The 21,975-nt window shown below is 42.0% G+C and overlaps 1 protein-coding gene across 1 annotated transcript in view; it reads left to right on the forward strand.

Annotated features, from left to right (window-relative positions):
- Nucleotides 1-12,529, forward strand: part of LOC144797918 (vomeronasal type-2 receptor 26-like) — a 70,945-nt gene extending 58,416 nt beyond the window's left edge. Inside the window, exons 7-9 of the mRNA XM_078668719.1 lie at nucleotides 10,792-10,940; nucleotides 11,375-11,457; nucleotides 11,604-12,529. Of these exons, the coding sequence (XP_078524845.1) occupies nucleotides 10,792-10,940; nucleotides 11,375-11,457; nucleotides 11,604-12,529 (1,158 nt within the window). The remainder of the gene's footprint in view (nucleotides 1-10,791; nucleotides 10,941-11,374; nucleotides 11,458-11,603) is intronic.
- The last annotated feature ends 9,446 nt before the right edge of the window (nucleotides 12,530-21,975 follow it).

A 21,975-nucleotide genomic window follows, 5' to 3' on the forward strand; every position in this document is an offset into this window, starting at 1 on the left:
AATAGCAGTTTCTTAAAAATCGCTATTTTGTAATCGCCAAAAAAACATTGACACATATGCCCCAGTATCCTTAAATATCAGAGACTTTTATTTTTTGTTTTACTTTAAAAATAATCCAGCTATGGAATTTTGCACCAGTGAAACAAAAAATTGGAAAAGTAGGCCAAAAATATATCATCAAATTACTCTGTATTGAGAGCAGGGAGACCACATCTTAGGAAATGGGCACCGCTAATTGTGGTGGACAGTTTCCTACCAAGGGAGCAGACTTTGGAGCCTCTACTGCCATTGTGGGCTGGCTGGTCACCCTTCATATTATGAATGAGCTGCAATGTGAATACAAGTCTGTACATAATTAGAAAATGCAGGACATGCAATCACACATTTCTATATGGCATAAAACTCTATGGAACACAGAATTTTAGTGTAATGAGGGAAAATGGTTACCAAAATCTGTGCCTTCTTGGTAAACTATAAGACAGCAACAGATAAATATTGTGACAATAATCAGCAATTTAACTGAAGACTGTGGCAAGGCTCAGAAGCGTTAAGAGAAACAGCTGACAAATGTAGAGGTACACAGAGGAATAAATGGCATAAGAACGGATAGAGTGGTTAAGCACACAGTAGGAGACAAAAGGAAATGAATGGGTACGAAGGGAAGATTTTAGTTATAAACCCTCGAATATACATGAATGAAATACTGTGTAATAGTAATTCGAAATAGAAAAAAAAAGTGAATATAGTAGGGAGACCCACAGTAATGAGATACATGTGAGATACATGTGAGGAATGATAGTGTAAGAAATGTGGTTATTTGTCAAGGAGGGTGACTAGCCAATCAAAATCCTTGTCATGGTGAACACTCACTAAAATTAAACTGAGTTCTACACCTTAGTAGATTGGACAAAGTTCAGACAGGCTTAAGTTAGGGTAATGTGTAGGAGCAACTGAAGATATTAATTTTGAAATAAAAATAGAGCCAAAAAGTGTTGAATGACAACTGCAGTCAACTGGTCATGGTAGACCACGACCTAGGCGCGATTCCAGGCAAACCACAATGGAGCAAGGGTCAGATGCAGAAACCAGATTCAACCCAGGTGAAGTTTTAACTTGGAACTCTCAAAAATGTAAATACAAAATCTTCATTGAGGCAAAGCAGTAGGCTGTATCCCGTGAGGCTCCACAGAGTAGAAAACTGTTGGCTGTAGTCCTGGTAAAGCTTTTGGCTTTTTCCTGGAAAGCCCTAAGTGGGAGGAGTTTGAATTTGCGACCATGAGTCCCTCTAGCCAGCCATAATTTTTGCGTCTCTCCCGGTCAAGAATTATCTGTTTGTACTTAGTCACTTTTTTGAAACTCAGAATCCTTCATTTGGGACTGGTTGCAGTCTGTAGCCAAAAAGGGCTCCACAGGCCATATCATTTCTCTGTGGAGGTATTGCTGAATCAGATTTGCTGCTGTGGAGAATCTTGAAATGGGAGAAACCTAAATCTACCCAGCAGTAATCAACCTGGGCAGATTGTCTTGCCATTTTTTTCCACCCTCTCCATAGGTCTTAGGGTTGGAAAGGTTTCTAAGTCCCTGTTTTTTTGGGCAGGTAAAAGAAGTCCAGGCTGACATAAGGTGACCCCGCCCACACCAAGATCTTCATTTCTGTTAGGGGAGCACATTTCACAAATCATTTGGGCCCATTCACAGCCTGGTTGACTGTTGGAAGGTTCCTGTAAAATAGCTTTTAGGAATTTCAGGCAAGGAAAAGGTAACTTTCTAAAAGATACTTTTCTTTAACAACTGAATTATCATAGCTTAATTTGAATAGAAACCTTTAAAAGGAAAAAAAGGCCACCTTTCTTTTATATTTATCAGGAATCCAGCCTCCCCATTAAATTGAGATTTTGATAAATAGTAAAAGAGTGGTGAGTCAAGTTTCTAGATGGTCCCTACACTGAGATAGCACAGTTCACATTTGAGACATTTTCCAAATCATGCAGTATTGCTATACCCAAAAAACCTAGGGGCATATTACCAAGCAATAGCGATAATTATCGCTATTGCTTGGTTAGAGACAAAGGGGCATATTATCAAGGGGGTTTATCTCCGCTTTTTTGGCTTTAAAAGACAAGAAAGCGGAGATAAAATTATCTCCCTATTACCTAGCTGTCGCTAACACCAGTTAGCGACAGCTAGTAGGAGATAGCGACCATCTTGGGCCCCACTTTGCATGTCAGTGATATTTATCACTAATGACATGCAAAGTGGGCGTGCCAAGATGTTAGCGACTGGAAACAGTCACTAACATTGCTATCTCCTATTACCAACTTTTGGAGATATTCGCGCTAAGCGCGAATATCTCCAAAAGCTAACACCTGCCCTGAGCAGTTCTTAGCCATGTTATCCAATGGGAGGTGGATAACATGGCTAAGAGCATTAGCTCGGTAATGCATGAATATCGCTGACTTTTAAGCGATATTCATGAACTGCGGCCGTTTTTTATCGCATTTGCGATAAACCTTGGTAATACCAAGGTTTATCTGCAATAAAAATCGCCGCAGCTCAGCGGTAAAATTTTGTCTCTAACCAAGCAATAGCGATAATTATCGCTATTGCTTGGTAATATGCCCCAAAATTTTACCGCTGAGCTGCGGCGATTTTTATCGCAGATAAACCTTGGTATTACCAAGGTTTATCGCAAATGCGATAAAAAACAGCCGCAATGCATGAATATCGCTGAAAAGTCAGCGATATTCATGCATTACCGAGCTAATGCTCTTAGCCATGTTATCCACCTCCCATTAGATAACATGGCTAAGAACTGCTCAGGGCAGGTGTTAGCTTTTGGAGATATTCGCACTTAGCGCGAATATCTCCAAAAGTTGGTAATAGGAGATAGCGATGTTAGCGACTGTTTCCAGTCGCTAACATCTTGGCATGCCCACTTTGCATGTCATTAGTGATAAATATCACTGACATGCAAAGTGGGACCCAAGATGGTCGCTATCTCCTACTAGCTGTCGCTAACTGGTGTTAGCGACAGCTAGGTAATAGGGAGATAATTGTATCTCCGCTTTCTTGGCTTTTAAAGCCAAAAAAGCAGAGATAAACCCCCTTGATAATATGCCCCTTAGTTCTTTTGATATCCTAATGTCTTGATAGTCCTGATTCAATGCCATTGTCTCTGTTTTGCTATCATTTATTTCATAGCCGGACAGCTTCCCATAATATTTCACCTCAGCACTCAAATATGGTAAAGCATGTTCTATGTTTGAGGTGGTCAACATCAGATCCTCAGCATATAAGGCTATCTTTCTAGTGAAGGTTCCTGCTATGAATGGCGTTATTCTACTGTTTGATCTCAGACTTTGTGCCAGAGATTCCAAATTCAAATAAAAAAGGACAGGGGGCACAGGAAAACACCGTCTGGTCCCCTTACCTATCTTGACCAGGGAGGTAAGATTACCATTCACTAGCATCTGGGCACATGGTGCACTATAGATCTTACTCAGCACATTCCAGAACTCATCTCTGACTCAAAACCCCTTTAGTGTGCCCACCAGTTATATCTGGGCACACCAGGTATTTCCAGTTGATGAGATCAAGGGCTTTGGCCTTGTCAAGAGTTACAATTGACAAGGGGGCTCCCTGGGTTGTAGAAAAATCTACTGAACCTATTAAGCTGTGCAAAAGATCTCTCATGTACCTCCTTTGTAGGACGCCCTTCTGATCTTTATTAATTATACTCCCCACTAACTTGCACCCTCAGGATGCCTGGATACCGCTAAAGATTTTATAATCACAATTTAGCAGTGATATCGGCCTGCATGACTGACATTGCATGGGATTTTTACCCAGTTTTCAAATAGGTGAAATAACTGCCTAATTTCAAGAATCTGGTAATGGGGAACCCTTCGATAGCAAAGCCTTAAAGAATTTTGAATCCCATCCGATCTGGCTGCTTTCCCCTTTTACGTTTTTTTACTGCACTCAAGATTTCATTCCTCGTCATTGACAGCAGTGAGTCTTGATAACTGTTTATCTAATAGCCAGTTCTAGCTCCTCCTTATCCACCTTGAGAGTTTCTGAAAGAACTTATGAAATACATGATCTATCCTTTCTGAATCCTCCACCACCCTACCCTCCTCTTCATCCCTAATTTATCTTATATAGTTACGTGTTCTATACAGCCTAGCCTTAGATGCCCAAAATTTTCCCCAGATATCCCCTTGTTCGTATTCCCTCAAATTACTTGCCTACCATTGCTGTTGTAATTTCTCCTCCAATTTCAATTTAAACATTAAATACAAATTCTTCAATTTATTTTACAATCTCTTTCTAATCTCACCCTGGACTTGAGATGATTTTAGTTCAGTTTCTACTATAGGTATTTCCACTTCAAGGAATGATACCTACATCCTTTGATCCGTAATCCAGGCCACTGAGGAACTCTTCAGGGCCCCTCTGAACCAGGCCTTAAATGAATCCCACACCAAATGAATGGGGGCGGAAGCTACATTCCATCTAACAAATCTTTTTGAGCCTTACTCTATGTCATGCATAATTTCTGGTTGGAGGAATAATCTTCGACATATAGTAAAACTTCTTAAACTTGGTCCTATTGACCATCTGAATACCAAGGAGTTTCACAGGCAGGCGGAGTATTGCTATGCCACCTCTAATGCAGTTTATTAGTAGCATATTTCAATCTTCTGGCGAGGGTATTGAACCTGAACAATAAATGTGCCCTTTTCACCAGAGCAACACCAACCAGGGGCATGCAAAGCCCCAATTCAAATCACAAACCTACAAATAGTAGATGGTATTGAACAAATAGGTCCTTCTACAATTTAGAGATAGATTAGGTGAATGGTCTCTGAGGTGGGGGCTTCGGTGTTGCTGCAAGTGGAGCAACAGGTGTTCATGTTCACCATACTTCTCTATTGCCAGGCCTCTCACTGCCTGGGCTCTTTCAGTGACATTCATCTTTTTAATGGGCTGTTGGGGATCACAACAGCCAGTTCCACAGACCGGCTGTCAAAATACTCTCCAAAGCAGACTTTCTGCAGATACAAATGCTCAGCCACCATACAAGAGACATAGAAGAGGGACCAACACTGGTCAGTCTCATTACATATGAAACTGAAAGCTGTAGCCATCTGACTCGCTCATTTGAGGAAGGGTGCCCTCAGCAAGGTCTTTGCAGAACAGGTCAGACGGGATAGGGCGGGAATCTTCCAGGATAGGAGTGGTGCAAGGGTGGGCATAGTGGATTTCTATGTACATACACACCACGTGGGAATGAGCAGCATGACCTCAGCATGCTTCAAAGTTTTAAAACAACATGCTACATTAACATGCACCATTGCAGATAGATAGTATGCTTACCAATGATCATGATGAGTTGGTGTCTCCATTTCATTAACTTTCGCTTCAAAGACGGACTTGCCAGGATCAAATGTGATCTACTCTGTGTGATGGCATTCGCCTAAATTATCAATGTGAGTGCAGTGCCACTGTAATACCAGGACTTGGGCAATGGGAATTCCAAACACTAGACCATAAACCTTTTATTTACACCAATAAATCTTCCCTCCACCAGGGGTTGGTAGGGTTTTGCTAAACTCCACGCTTAAAGCGGAGCAGCCAAAACTCAAGGAATTCCGCCAGCGGAACTGAGTTCACGGCCCATCGAAAAGATACTCCATATCCCTAACTCTTTCTACCTCTCTTGCATCTAAAAAGATATAGTAAATTCTTGAATAATGACCATTCTTGCCATTAAAGGAGTAGTTCTTACAATTCTCTTTTACCGTGTACCACACGTCGCTGAGGTTCAGATTTGCTGCCATTGACAGAGGATAAGCCCTTATTCTAGGTGAACTAGTTTGTGTACGAGCCGAGGAACTATCTAGTTTGTTGTCCAGTAGAATATTAATGTCATCACTTAAAATATTAGAGGCTTTAAATTCTAACAAAAAAAAAGAAAGAGTGGTCAGTGATGAGACATCATCCACCTTTGGACCATAATAGCTAACCCGGGTGTATGAAATGTGCCAAACTTTAATCTCATCTACTATTTAACTGCCCCCCCCCCCTCATCAGTCTTATACCTCACCACTTCCACCCTGGAGTTTACTTTAACTAAGATGGCTATCCCCTTCATACTGTGTTGCTGGTCTGTAGCCAACCCTTTTTCTACACAACTTTGTTTTGTGAATAAGCTCATGCTCCCAATAGATGAGTTTCTATAGTGGAATTATTTGATTTAGGCTATCTTTCAAATATTGAAGAACCAGTAGCTGCTTTCATCTTATCTGCAATAGGCCTGGACGGTGAACTTCGCTCAGTTCCAAGCTTGTAGAGTGCAGAAAACTCTGCTTCACTATGCGCAGCACAGTTTTTTCCCAACCCGCGAATGGTAAGTACGCAATCGTAAACAGCAATTTCGCGAGCGCGAGCTGCCGCTCGGGTAGAATTTCTACCCAAGCGGCAGGAATACCAGCACAAACTGCAATTCGCACTACACTCTGCTACTTGAAGAACTTCACTGACATTTTTTAGAACTTTGTGGTGTTCCAACATAAAATAGAAAGGGGTTCACCCCGATGGAATATCTATTTCCCCTTACATATTACTAAATTCACACCCATGATTGTGATCCCATCTAACCTGTATGAGTTTTTTTTGTATTCCCAATGCTCCCCACCTCAAGTGCAGCCCCTGAGGGAACCCTCCCACTCCTTCCTCCCGGCATACTGTTCCAATGTGAGCTGACACCCTTAGGATTATTTAAAATACTTTTTTTTGTCTCCAAGATAGCACTTCTGTATACACCACTTACTTGTCCCCTGTCACATTCTGAGTAATAACATTATCCACCTCTTCTTGGACCAAAATAGTATGCATTTTATTTTCCCAGATAACCTCCAAGATTGCTGGGAACCTCCTTAGCTGCACCACTGCCCCCATTTTCCTAAGGGCTTCTATGTGCTTGCCTAACTGTGACTGTCTATCTTCAGTTGTGCGTAAAATGTCAGACCTGATATTACGTGTGAGATCTTGATCCTGAAGAGACATTTCCATCAAGGCTGCACCCAGGATTTTCTCTTTTGGTACATATGACTGGAAATTTACAAGTATCTTCCTGGGTCTCTTACTTCCTGGATTTGGCTTATAAATTGTCACCATTAGATGAAATGAGCATGTTACTTAGTAGTGAATATGGAAGTAGAGGAACAGTAGCAAGAGCAGAGGACATGGACACGTCCCTGCAGCCTTTTTCAGTGGATCAGGCAATTAAGAGCATGGGTAGTAATCCATCTGGATGGAGAGAAGTACAGGAGATATTTAGTCAGCTCTCTCAAGAGACTCATGTATGCTTCTCAACCTCTAAAGCAATCATAAACAGATACAGGCTACAAACATGAGTTTGGAAGAGAAAAAGTCAAGTCTGGCCAAAAGTGCAAATGTTCTAGAAAGTTCAGGAACTATGTCTGACTGTGAGAGGGAACACACAAGAGGTTGCTTTGTTGAGGCAGAGACAAAAGAAATTGACAGAGAATGGAGAATAATTGCGGATGGCATAACATTACAATTTTGGTTGTTAAGGAAGGAGTGGATGGGACTGATGTAAAGTTGTTTGTGGTGGATATTTTGATTAAGGCCTTTCCTCAGGAGACCTCTGCTATAGATCTAGGTACCGAAATTCAAAGAGTGCATCATGACCTTTTTATGCTGTATCCATTCAGTATATGGTGTATCCACTTTAAATCAGTATATGTCATGTTTCTACACTGTCGCTTCTCTCCCATGTCAATTTGATGTGTCCAAACTGACAAGTTCCTGATGGTGGGAAGTAGCTTAGCAAGAATGCCATGGGCAGCGTGGGATTGGTAACAAAAACAGAGCTAGGCACTCATTAAAAAAGTCATCCACACATTTGGATAGTGACCTGTCATTAAGCATTACTTGGTTAGTATCAGGGGGCTAATGTTGTGAGAACAGTGTGGTAAATACAGGATTTGTAGCCTGTAGGGCTAGTGACATTAGAAAGGAATTAAAACTTTATTATTCCACTGAATTTCATCAACTGCTCCACTGACGCTCCTCTTGAGGGCCATGGAACACCTTTTACCGTTGCTCGTCCTCATATTACAATAAAATGAAATAAATAGGGTATGCCTTTGTACCAATCATTCATATGATCAGCTTCTGCAGCACTGCCACTTGCATTCTTCCTTAAACCATGTATTTAAAAGGTTGGTTTCTAATGAAGAACAGCCATTACTGTAGAGGTGGGGGTGGGAAGGTTATTCCCTCAGGCCACTGTTTACTGCAGTGGCTTCAGCAAAACTAGCTTTGCACCTGGGCAAAATCAGAATGCCCTCAATTCCCCCTGCCACTACTTTTATGAGGTGAACATGAATGTTCTGCTCAGAACAGCTTCTCCAGAGGTGAAGCCCCCACGTCATGCCTTAACATGGGTGTCCGCAGGGGAGGGCAACGGGGGGCACTTCCCCCCCCTGGATTGCCAGTGCGTCCGGTGTGGGCCCATTCAGGGCCAGCCCTAGTCCATCATGCTTTTGAAATAGTGCCATTGTTCCAGGTGGCAGAACCCTCCTTTGTGTGAGAAGGGTGCACGGGGGTGGCCGAGATGGGTGCAAGGCAGAGGGCGAGAAGGGTGCAAGGCAGCAGGCGAGAAGGGTGCAAAGCAGAGGGTGAGAAGGGTTCAAGGCAGAGGGGAGAAGGATGCAAGGCGGAGGGGAGAGGGTGGAAGGTAGAGAAGGGTGCAAGTCAGAATGGGAGAAGGGTGAAATGGGGAGGTGGAGAAGGGTCCAAGTCGGAGGAGGGAGAACGGTGCAAGGCAGAGAGGAGAAGGGTGCAAGGCAGAGGGGAGAATGGTGCAAGGCAGAGGGTGGAAGGGTGCAAGGCAGAGGGGAGAATGGTGTAAGGCAGAGGGGAGAATGGTGCAAAGTAGAAAAGGGTGCAAGGCGGAGGAGGAGTAGGGTACAAGGGGGAGAAGGGTGCAAGGGGGAGGGGGAGAAGGGTGCAAGTTGGAGGGGGAGAAGGGTGCAAGGCAGAGGGGAGAAAGGGGCAAGAGGAAGAAGGGTGCAAGGCAGAGAAGGGTGCAAGGCAAAGGGGGAGAAGGGTGCAAGGTGGAGGGGCAGAAGGGTGCAAGGCAGAGGGGGAGAATGGCGCAAGGCAGAGGGGGCGAAGGGTGCAAGGCAGAGAAGGGAGCAAGGTAGAAGTGGAAAAGGGTGCAAGGCAGAGGGGGAGAAGGGTGCAAGGCAGAAGGGGAGAAGGGTGCAAGGCAGAGGGGGAGAAGGGTGCAAGGCAGAGGGGAGAAGGGTGCAAGGCAGTAGGGAGAAGGGTGCATGGCAGAGGGTAGAAGGGTGTAAGGCAGAGGGGAGAAGGGTGCAAGGCAGAGGGGAGAATGGTGCAAGGCAGAGGGGAGAATGGTGCAAGGTAGAAAAGGGTACAAGGCGGAGGGGGTGTAGGGCACAAGGGGGAGGGCGAGAAGGGTGCAAGGGGGAGGGGGAGAAGGGTGCAAGGGGAGGGTGAAAAGGGTGCAAGGAAGAGGGGAGAAGGGTGCAAAGGGGATGGTGATGAAGTAAAAAATGTGCCCCCCCTGGAAACATTTCTGCAGACGCCCATGTGCCTTAAGACTGGGGCACAATGAGGTGCAGCACATGCGGTGCCTGCTGAGGCTTGGGCATTGTCAGTCTGTTTGTGGCAATGGGCAAAAAGACAGAATGAAAATATGTGATCGACATTCCATGCTGGGATTGGCAGGGGCTGCTGAAGCTCAGAACAAAACAAAAACAGCCCAAATCTGGACTAGGACTGTAAGCCTTGGGCACCACTGAATGCCCACCTTCCTAAGCCAACCCTGGCCATGGGCACTGGTGCAGTAAGGAAAATGTTTGATATGCCTGGTGTTGTGGTAGTAGATAAAAATATGATCAGGATTCAATGGACTCCGTAGGGAAACGGGCCCTTTGCCACTGTACCTGCTATACCAATGGTAGCTATGCCCCTGATGGTGCGCCCTACACCTGCTTGGCCTTTAAAAACTCCCAGCTGACAGCCTATCTACCACATACGGCTATCTACAAGTGGAAACGTCCTCCGATATTGGGACAGGCTTTACCATACCAAGAGTTTCCTTTCTGGTCTGCCATGCTAAGCAATGCAGAATAGAACAAAAATGTATACACTGACTGGGAGAAAATTCTATGGTCAGGCCGATTAACATATTTTTTGTTTTTCGAAAACAAAGGAGGACTGCTTCTAATTTTATTTCCAGTAATGAATTATAGCTTTTACAAAACCAGATGTGTGCAACTTTTTATTTCTATGTTTGACTTGCACAGCTAATTGGTATCTGGAGAATGCTTTTCTGAATGACTATCTTAGTCTAGTTGCTTGAAAAATGGTTGTAATGTAAAACCTGACTGAGGAGAATCCTTCCTTTTTAACCCATTCATCTTATCTCATACGCAGGACTGTTGTGAGATGGTGAAACAAAGGCAACAGATGGGTGCTCTGCAATTGGTCATTGATTACAAGATACAGTTGATCCATGATCTATTGTGTCAAAAGGTCGTTCTCTGAGAAGTTGGGCCTTTTTTGTTTTTTACAAGTTTACAGCCATTCTAGTAGGATTGTTTTTCCAGATCCTGTCAGAAAATCGGATAAGAAATCTGACACTTTCTTCACTATCTCAAAACACTAAAACCTGAAGACACTCTGGGATGTGTGACTATGATCTTCCTTTGTATTCCTTCTCTGGTGCAGGTTCTTCACTACATAAAGAATGTCCAGGTTTGGACAAAAGCTGGTGACAATTTACATTTTGACAAGAATGGCAACCCCCACGCTCAGTACAATGTTGTGAACTGGCAAAGGAATGCTGCAGGCACCATCTCCCATACGATTGTGGGAAGGTATGACTCTGTGGCTTCATCAGGAACGACCCTAAACATCAACACAAGTGCCATTCTTTGGGCAGCAGGAAATGTTCAGGTGCAGTATGGATCCAGCAAAATCTCTTTTGTGAGCTACAGTTGTGAAAATCTGAATCACCAAACACTGGGTTAGCTTGTATCCCTATGACTTGAGACTATGAGTAGTGCTACATCGGTGCAACTTGGGCAAGGTTGATATTCTAAGTTTGTGTTGGGTTGGCAAAGAGAGGTTAGTTTATAACTTGTTGTTTGAACGTAGACTTTCAGAACATATTGTAACAAAACAGCTTATATCATTATTGTCTTAGATCCTCAATGCCCACATAAAATCTGATGCCTCATTTATAAAAACCTTGATTTAAAAAGGTTTCTAAGCTAATATGTTTATTCTATATTCTGCTTTCTGTGTTCAGGTTCCTGAATCTATCTGCAATCCCAGCTGCACTCCTGGTTTTTGGAAAGTTATCAGGCCTGGAGAACCTGTCTGCTGTTTCCAGTGTGTCCCATGTTCAGCAGGGGAAATTTCCAACCAAACTGGTGAAGTGATAAAAAATGAAAAATGTTAAAGTGCTTTAGTCTTTATCATTTCTATAACAGTGGTCAATGAGTTTCCTAAATAGCCTGGTTAATTTATTGTTTCAGATTCCACTGAATGCGTCCGGTGTCCATTGAATCTTTGGCCTAATTGGAAACAAAATCACTGCATCCCAAAGACTGTAGAGTTCTTATCTCACAACGACTCATTGGGGAGCATATTGTTGGTCACTGGCACTTTTTTAGCAGTGTTACCTTTAAGCATCTTTGGACTCTTTATCCATTACAGAAACACTCCTATCATTAAAGCAAACAACGTCTTCCTCAGCTATCTTTTGCTCTTGTCCCTCTCACTTTGCTTCCTGTGCTCATTGGTTTTTATTGGTTATCCCACTACAGAGAAGTGCTTAATTCGCCAGTCAACCTTTGGAATCATTTTTGCTCTTTGCATCTCTTGTATCTTAGCCAAAACTATCACAGTGGTTGTTGCTTTCAGAGCCATTAATCCCAACAGTAACCTAAGAAGATTGTCGGGACCCAACCTGTCCTACATGGCCATCAGTGTTTGCACCCTCATCCAGGTTCTTCTATGTGTCTGCTGGTTAATTCTGTCCCCCCCTTACTCAGATTATAACTTCCACTCTGAGCCTGGAAAGATAATCATTGAATGTAATGAGGGATCTTCTTTTGCTTTATGGAGCATGCTGGGATATCTTGTTTTATTGGCATTCATCAGTTTCATTGTGGCTTTTCTTGCTAGGAAACTGCCTGACAGCTTCAATGAGGCTCAGTTCATCACCTTCAGCATGCTCGCCTTCCTCAGCATCTGGGTATCATTCATTCCAGCCTATCTGAGCACAAAGGGGAAGTACATGGTAGCCATGGAGATTTTTTCTATTCAGTCCTCCACTTTAGTCATGTTTTTGTGCATATTTTTTCCAAAGTGCTACATCATACTCATAAGGCCAGATTACAACACAAAGGAACATTTAATGGGGAGGAAAGTAGCCAAAGATGACATTAAAGTTGAATGATTTCCCATTGTTTGGCTTTCAGCTGTTTCTCCATGGATGTTATTTAGAAAATGATAGCAGCAGATACTCCTTCACGAATTAGTGGTATTGACTTTGGATTCATGATTTCCACTGTCATAATGTGCATGGCAATTAATTTCCATGAGAATAGTGAAAATTAAAATGTAAACAGCTACTTTTGGAGGATTGTAAATTCTCACCATTGTTAATGTACAAACCAGGGTGAAAAAACACTTTAGTAAATGTGGGGTTAAAATAACTTAGTATGCATGGGAAGGTATTATTTCTTTATTATCCGAAAAAGTTATCATTGTGGATAAACATATGATCCTAGTTAAGTTAAAAAAAAACTTAGACTCTTAAGTAGCAGGTGATTGTTGTAAGTTGTTTCTTCCACTCTTTGCTCCCAGTGTGCACACTTTTATGGTTCATTGCTGGGATTTTAACTACTGGACCAGCCGGGGAAATCTTTTTCTCCTGAGGACCTTCTCTCGCAGTTTACCTCTTTCTGCAGACACAAACCTATCCACTTTATTCTACAATGTCCTCCCTTTCCATAACTCACTAGTAACGTTCCTCCTCACACTAACTGCTCATTTACCCTACTACATTGCTTGAACCTCTTCCTTTTCCTATTTTTGTCTCAACACTGATTCTTCTGTATTCCTTCAACACCTTCTAATTCCACAGGCCTGCATTTTCCCAATAACCATATTCACAGCACTTTGCCTCCTACAAACACTAACACTGTCAAAGCACTTATTTATTTTGTGAGTCCAGGAGATAAATATTCAAACTCGATCTCAACTCTAATTTATCAACTCAATCTTTCTTCTCAAGAGCATTGGTTCATTTCCACTAATACCTACCTCTATTTTACAGAGCAGTCCTCTCCTCACCAGACAATCAATGAACAGTAACCACTTAAACATCTACAACTGTACCTAGGAGACAAAGCTGGACCGTTTGTTTGTCAAAACCTTGCTAGGAAATGATGCAGCCACAAACAAGTAAATTCCTCCTGGCATAGAATGATCAAATCTTCTGAAAGAAGACCAGAGAATATTTTCAAGGACAGCTTAAAATCAACAAACTTTCTTGAATATTTTTATGCTTGAAAATCTCTGCAAGCATGCAGAGTTCCGCGAACACGCGGAATTGCTTGTTCCGCCCATTCGCGATGCTTTTTTTCTGTGTGCGAACGCTGTTTGCGTGCTCGGGGGAAATATCTAGTGAACAGGCATTTTTAAAGTGCACACAAGCAACAAATTCTGCGAAGCTGCTGATCATGGAGTTTTTGGTAACTCCGCGTTCTCCGTGGAACGTGAAATTACCCAAATTCCACGAGTGGAACAGAATTTACCGCCCAAGCCTAATTCAGACACCCACTTTGACATTCATGTATCTACTCACAGATCCAGTCAGGCAGTAATATTCTTACTTACAAATGCACAAAGGAACTCATGCACCTACTCACAGATTGAGTGGGAGACTTACACAATCAATGACAGACCTACTGTGACACTGATAGACCCCTTCATAGATGTACTAAGGCAGTCTAGCATTTCGTTACACAAGTATTAATAGACTGATGCATCATCTCAGAGATCCCCTCTAATACTGTAGTGTAGTTCCTATTATCCCAATAGGCTCTGCGCATTGGAATAATACCTTCAATAGTATAGACCTAGGGCAGAGGTTTACTAGGTCTTCTACTGACGATATTAGACTTAAAGTTTTGTGTTTGTCAGCTAGCTCAGAGTTCACTAGAAACTTTCTCGAATAGGCAAGGAGGAGTTTAACCTCCCTGGATAGACAAGAAGGGATTTAGTTTCTGACAACCATAGAACATGACAACTTTGCTCTCCCCTAATCAAGAGTGTATCTCTAGAGTCGTGTGAAAACAAAAGACTATTTATTTTACTCAGTCAGTTCAGTGCATTCTTAGTTTCACCAGATTGTAGAGAAAAGGAAGAGACGGGCGTGTTCAATAAAAGATGTTATTTATTGATCAGTCTCTTTTCTCGTACAAGAGAAATGAATCGATATTATTGCAATACTTATGGTTAAGTAAAGTGCATACAGTAAAAGCAGAATTATAAAATAATACTGTAAAAGCATTGATATGGTTTCTAAGCCATATGATTATTTAAAATGGATAAAATAGATACATACATATATACGTTTGACTAATCGTACTCAACTGGTGCTTCTAACCACGCCTACCCCGGTGTACCTGACCTAAGCCTAATACGTGGGCGGGAGTAGATAAGTAGCAGTTTTAAGTTAAGTTTGTTTTGCCAAGGGACTGACTCAAGAATTCTCTGCAAGGGGTTATTCAGTTCTGTACCTGAGATCTAGAATGGTTGAGGGCTGGTATCTCTCGTCTTTGGTCTTGATATTCCAGCTGCCTGCAAGGGCTGCTTGGAAGCGCCGCAGCTGGATTTCTCGGTAGGAGAAAGGCAGCGTCTTTCTCTCAGCGCGTCAGGAAGGCGGGGCAGCGCCAGTGGGCTTCGCTCTCTGCTGGGCTCCTCGGCAAGTCTCGCTGCTCCGATCTCGTCACCACCGCGTGTGTTTGCTTAAGGCAATGTCGGTAATATTTATACCTGTAAGGTGCCGAGATTGACGTAAGGATGGACATATATACGTCAATAAGGATGTCATACGAACTGGTCGTTAGCACATTCTTTACTGAAGTTCTCGGTGAAATCAAAACAATGGCTGTAGGGATTTTCCCAGGTTGTCATAGGTTTGATTTGTTTTGAGAACTCCGTATGCCTTATCAGGGGCTGGAGGAATAGTGCGTGCCTAATTAGATGGCAAGCGTTATGACCTAATCAGATAACGCGTTCCTGTGCCGTGGTGTGGCTTAATCAGATAACGGTTTTGCACCGTGGGATGGCTGCAAGTTAATTATTAACCAGACCAGGGTCAGGAATAGGGGGATCGATACAGAACCTATAGGAATACATCACACCCACTCCACGCAGACTATGTCCATATTTACAAATCTAGGCATAGTAAATATACTAGTGGAGCACGTGTATACCGTACCACCCCAAAATACATTCATATGCATTTTGAAACCATGAAATATACGAAAGGATAATTATATCAATATAAATCAATTACGCATATTCATACATCATTATTAATAAAATATGAAAATAACACATGAAATGGCTCTTAATACAGAAGAAAAAGTGCGAGTCCATTTCATCACAAAATAAAATATTTATGAACATGCCAGAGGGCAGCTAATGTCTCTAAAGTTCCTAAAATAGAATTTTAGTTCTCTAAGAATAGTTTCTACATTAAGCAGAAGATAAGTGTCCCGAAAAATAGCAAAATATTTTAGGGCCGCTGAAAAAATTATGTTCCGCTGTCCGTAAACTGGAGAAAAATTGTTCATGATACTTTATTATCAAAGTTGAAGGCCAAATTCAGGGTGTTGGGAACGCCGTGTGCTAGCTTGCTCAAAAGTCATTATTTCTGCTCTGGTGAGAACATCATATCATTTAGACTGTCGAAAAAGCTGTCAACAGCTTCCTGTGAAAGTTCCACTAACTCGGAAAAAGTGGTTACCATGCATTCATGAGCATGATTGCCTTCATTGATGTTTCGATCAGCATAGCTGACAGAAGGTCGTACCTGATCGATGCTGCTTTCATCTCGTACTTCACTACCCCTCAATCGTAGTGGTGAAGTCTCCACGAATGCCGTCATCAGGATTGGTAGCCGCTGGGGACAGCACAATGCATGAGCCGTTACCGGACCCAACAAGGTTTCTGCGTCCATTGGCACATCCGATTGTAGTGTCAGACAGGTGTCCAACACGCATTCTTCTCCGCATAGCAAGCACCTTAATACAGGTAAAACACATCGTTGCCACATCGGTCTTAATGAAAAAAACCAAGTCATGTTTAGGTCTCTAAGCCGGGATAGTCCAAGGATTTTAGATATCCGGTCCCGGTATCCAATGGCTAGGATTGTTTCTTCCCTTGTCGCAGGTGTTTTGTCTGTGACACGGTGTGCCATAGCGAAATAACAGGATCAAAAATAGGATTCCTGCCACTAGTCCCAAAAGGAGAGGAAGTCCGCCAAAGATGGAGTGGACAAAGTCTGGTAAAATACCCTGATGGCTTTGAATGGAGTTAAAGCACCTGAAAACACTGCTTTAAATACACTGGAGACACCAGTGGTATCAGAAATATTTAGGATTTCGTTCAGTATTTCTGCGAAATGTATTGGGGAATTAGTTGATAACAGTGAATGAATCTCTGCCGTTGTCCTTGCAACTTGGAGATCATACGTTTCTTTTGATGACGTTAGCCTGGTCGGCGTCTGGAGGATCACTGTCTTCATTCTGCTTAAAGTATCAATTCGAATAGAAGTAATTTTCAATTTGGGCCATAACCTTGCCTCCCTGTCTGGTGAAGCGCTGGGGAACAATATCCGTTCACAGCACATGACCTTCGCAGTCGTAGTTATGAGATAAGGTTTTCCGGGCAGCAAACTACAACATCTGCGATCTACTATTAGAATGTAACTCCCGTTCGATAGTCTCCTAAAGAATGGTTCTATTTGTGTTGCAGGTGTGCCTAGCTGGTGACATGAAAGGTTATTTGAAGACCCTTCACAGGCTCCATGTAAACTAATACCTTGACACAGAAGTGTACCACTTAGTGACATCGCACAATTATTGCCACTAAGAAACACTTTCTGGCCTTTATTACTGACACAAGCATGTGTATAGGGCAAGGTCCATGCTGACTTAATGTACCCTTTACCCATCTTTTCATACTGGCCTGCCTGTATATGTTTTTGGCAGTATTGAAACCTGAAAGTAGATATTGGGATATTAATTATCCCATGTATTATCCATTCAATGACAGGTCGTTCTGACATTGTCAATGGTAATCTCTCGAGTTTCTCAATGCTCAGGATTGTATAATCAGCACCCTTCTGTGCCATACTGATTTGTTTATCAGTAAGGTTAAAGATATTGAATAGTGACGTTGTGTTGATTAAACGCCAAGGCACATAGCCTGAACGCAGATTTTGTAACGTCCAGCCAAGCTGTACAATAGAACGCAATTGGGACTGACCGTGTTGTAACAACAGTAAGTCTTGCGATATTATGTCGATTGCTGAAGACACAATGCTGTCCAAAGAGTATATTCTGGAGGACAGAGTCATTAACCCATTGTCCACCACAGAAAGTGATTTTTCCAAATTAATACGGTCAATTTCCCGTATCTTTTCTGCTGTCTCAATTTGAGTTATTTTCCAGGCTTCGTTATAAGCTGCATATATAGAGGCCGCTATGAAACGTTTTTGACGCTGTTTGCGTGGTCCCATGATGAAATCACGCAAGTCAGCACCTTCAGTAAGTAAAGTTAGGTGTTGCTTAATTTCTACCAGTGTGGATGTTTGAAGCCATTGAAGGCAGAGCTTGCCCACACTGTACGTGGTAATTATCCCTGGGTGTTGTCTCTGGGAATATCTACGGTCTGGCCTGGTCAATGTGAACCCCTGTATTTTGTTCAGGAATCTGTCTTGACAGTTATTTGTATCTGTGGGCCGGATCAACCATTGTTTCCAATCAGGATGTGTTCTGTTTTGATTTAATATATGGTTTATATCTATCTCATCATCTATAGAGCTATTACTGTTCATTGTTGGCTTTGGAATAGATGGTTTGTTTAAATCTTTGATTTTGGCTAGGCCAAAACAGGTGGTTTGGTGAATAGTGTCATTCAAAAATATAATCTGTTCTGGGATCATGCAGGCTCTAAACAATGATTCTATACCTTGTACTTGCCATTCTTTTGTACCCCAAACAGTTTTTGCTTCAACATTTTTGTTCCAGAAATCAAAACCAAATGTATTCTTTTGCTCAAAAAATGAATCTGAATATATCAATTTTGTGTTTGTAAGCATGGTCTTTGTACCTGTCTTATTTGACAATTTGAAATAAAATGTTTCTGCATTACTTGTGTTGAACCCTGAAAAATATGAATATTTGTCATAAAAAGTTTTTGAGGTTCCTTTTGGAGGGGTTGCACAATGTTCCCATTGATTATAATTTAAAACATTTCTAGGTTGTGCAGATTTATGTAGATAATGGTTACCATAGTGGTTGTAGCAGAACATCTCATCATAATTAGACGAACCCTGCAAATAATCATGTTCTGTAAATTTAGCAGACATCACTAGGTCAGACATCATATCATTAATACTTTCAAAGTCCCAATCATCAGCAAATGAGCTTGGTTTTACAAAGTCACTCAATGAGATCTTAATTTGATGTGGATACTTCAGGATTTCAACCGGACCAAAAATTTCATAATCAGTATTGTCCCATGCTACCCCGCCGGGTATAGGATTGGCTGTGAAGTTGACTGAAGAAAGTTCTCTTTTCTCGACGTGTGAAGATGTGTGTGGTTTGAGGACCAAGTTGATTTTCTGGCTTGCTGTGTCCATTTTAGCATATTTTCCCTCAATGAAATGTCCCAAACATAGTACCATGATGAGCCAAAATATGAGGATAAATGCACCTAAGGCCACCCAAAATTCAATCCATGGAGAAATCAGGTAGGTTTCTTTCAGCTGTTTAAAAAGTTCCTTAGCTTTATCTTTAAAAGTTTTTGTTGATGTCTGTTTCTTAGATTCACTCAGATCTTCAGATGAATCATTGAAGTTGATGAAGTAGCCGGATGCTGTTCTGTCTATTGTTCCAATTGCTTCTGGATTATTTTTTGTTCTAGAAGTTTCCTTTGTTTCATCAGCATAGTCATATGTTACTTCATTATAGGTTGGTGTGTCTCGACTAAATGTTTTTATTTGGGTTTTTAGAGGTTTAAGTTCCATTGCTTTGTTGCATACTCCTTGTTGTTGTTCTGTAGGCATTTCGAATGTCATTAGCCGCTTAGTTTGAACCTCTGTAGTTGTAGCAAACCTTGGTGTTCTACTACTTATCGGGAGTCCACTTGGCCTACTGTTTGTTATCGGCCACATGATTGTGGTTTTACCAGGTCGATTGATACAACTCGGTTCTCCTTTTTACCAGCAAGGGGCGGTAGTACTACTGTTCTTGTCCCGTTGATAGACAAGACAGGAACTGATTTTCTGTAAGAAGGCCCAAATTCCTTCTTTACCGCGATCTTCTCTCTGACTAGATTCCCGACTTTTGGAATCCAGACAGGTCTTGCTGGGACAGGTGGTTTCTCTTCAGTGGTTGTTGGCTGTTGTTTCAACTTTATGTTGCTTAGGTCTTTCCTTGTTTCGTTTAAGTCCTGCAAAATAGCCAAACGATCTTTGATATCAAAGCTTTTTCTTTTAACCACTGAAGTCTGACTATCAAGATCTAAGATCATCATTCTAGTCCCAAACAATAATTCGTACGGACTTAATCCTTTCAGAGAATTTCTTGGCAGGTTATTTAGACTACGTTGGACACTTATTAAATGTTTGACCCACCCAGCTCCCGAACCTAATACCTTTGCTGTTATAGATTGCTCTATGCCTTGGTTTTTTCTTTACACCATCCCGTATCCCTCAGGAAGGAAGTGAGAAGAGTCCCGCTTTGCAATGCTCATTTGGCCATGTTTTCCCACAAGCTTTAGGGCCAAAGGGAAAGCATTAGTCAAAACGTAGCATGCTCCTAGCGTATATGCCATTATAGACTTGCAAATCTTTATATAACAGTTCTGGCGTCAGCCAAAAGTTGGGGTCTACATTATAAGTGTAAACTAGTCTTTATATGTTAATTTGACGCATTATGTATACAGGCATTATTGTTTATTGTTGATCCTTTCTGGAGTGAAACGCCATGGTAAAATGCTGTTTCTTTCGCCACTGCGATCTCTGTTGCAGTCTGGGCAGTTTTTTACAAAAATGTGATGATGCAGGCTCATGCCTGGCCACCAGTACACTGATTGCAATTCTTCCAGGGAATCTTTTAGTTTGAGGTGTCTGAGACCCTCACCCATATGTGCGTCTGCTATTAACAAGCCTCTCCTGTCCGTGTTTGGAATTACTCTATCCCCCACTCCAGGGAATCGAGCAAAAGGGACGGAATTTGCATCGATTCTGTATCTATAATTGAGTGGATAGTTGATCGGTAGTGCTGAGCACTCGCCTTTTGATGACGCTTTCACCGCCAGCACTGTTTCACCGTCAATGTATTTTACTGCACGCTTTTTTCTAGCTACGGAAGCCGATTCAGTTGCTACCACTGTGGCTTTCTCAGCCAATGAATTCCCTGCAACGTGTACGCCATCACGCTGATGACTCAGTGAGTGTATCACGTGAGTCTTTGGTAGTTCTTTCTGTAAAAGAACTATTTGTTCCCAAAGCACCTTTTGCTTTATTGTTGCACCTGTGTCATCTTTGTAACCGTTTTGAATCAATTTCTGCAAATCGTTGTTGTATGATTTGACGCAGTAATACGAATAGGACACTATAAGTGTCAGGAATTCGCGATCTGCATTATCTAGCGCCATTTTCAATGCTATTATTTCAGTCTGTTGTTCTGAATTAGAAAAGTTAAAATAATATCTTACTAAATATTTAAACTTAAAATTTATTTAAAAAGTGTCTTTAAGTGTATTTTTCAGTACGTGAAATTAATTTGCTGATCACAGATTCTCCACAGTAAATGCGACAATGTGGTGCCGACTCAAAAAACAGATATTAATGTACATTCTGAGGGACATATACAAAACCAAAAATGAGTGGTTTATATTATAAATATCATATACAATATCCAATTATCGAAAGAAAATACGAAAACCTTAATGGCTCATAGGGGTGGGCGGCAAATTCCGTTCGGCTCGTGGAACTTGCGAAATTTCGGCATTTTTGCGTTCCGTTTGGAGCGCGAAAATGTCAAAAATTCCGCAATCCGCGGCGGAAATAGAATTCGGAAGCATGAGGGCACAGAAAGTACTCCAGTTGAGTAGAGGTATTGCACAAAACGGTGGCATCTTCATAGATAATTGTGCAGGGCACGATTCATTCTGGCACGGTGCTCCTGTCACAAAAATGAAACCTCAACAGGTAGCACTTACAGACCTAAATAAAGCAGGCGCTCGAGTTGAAGCTCAAATTCAGTAACTTATTAATCAGCCCCAAAAATTTGTGAGCAGGGTTGAGGCTGGGCAGGTATGCTTTCTCCCCATATCTGCAGTCGAAAATTAGCTGTAATCCTTGATGGAGGTCTTTGCATCCAAGAGTTTCTCAAGCACAATCCCCGTTTAGTTCCTGTGACCAGGAGGCTGCTTTCTCTTCATCTGCTGCTCTGATCGGTCTCTGACCCTTTATAAATAATAGGCATGTCAATTCACATAGAAGCCGTGCCCGACTTGCCCGCCCCACACACACTAACAGTACGCAACATCTTCCCGCCCTTTCCCCACTATGATGGACAGTTTACTCAAGGT

Source organism: Lissotriton helveticus, chromosome 12, assembly GCF_964261635.1.
Source record: "Lissotriton helveticus chromosome 12, aLisHel1.1, whole genome shotgun sequence".
In the NCBI taxonomy this organism is placed as follows: Eukaryota; Metazoa; Chordata; class Amphibia; order Caudata; family Salamandridae; genus Lissotriton; species Lissotriton helveticus.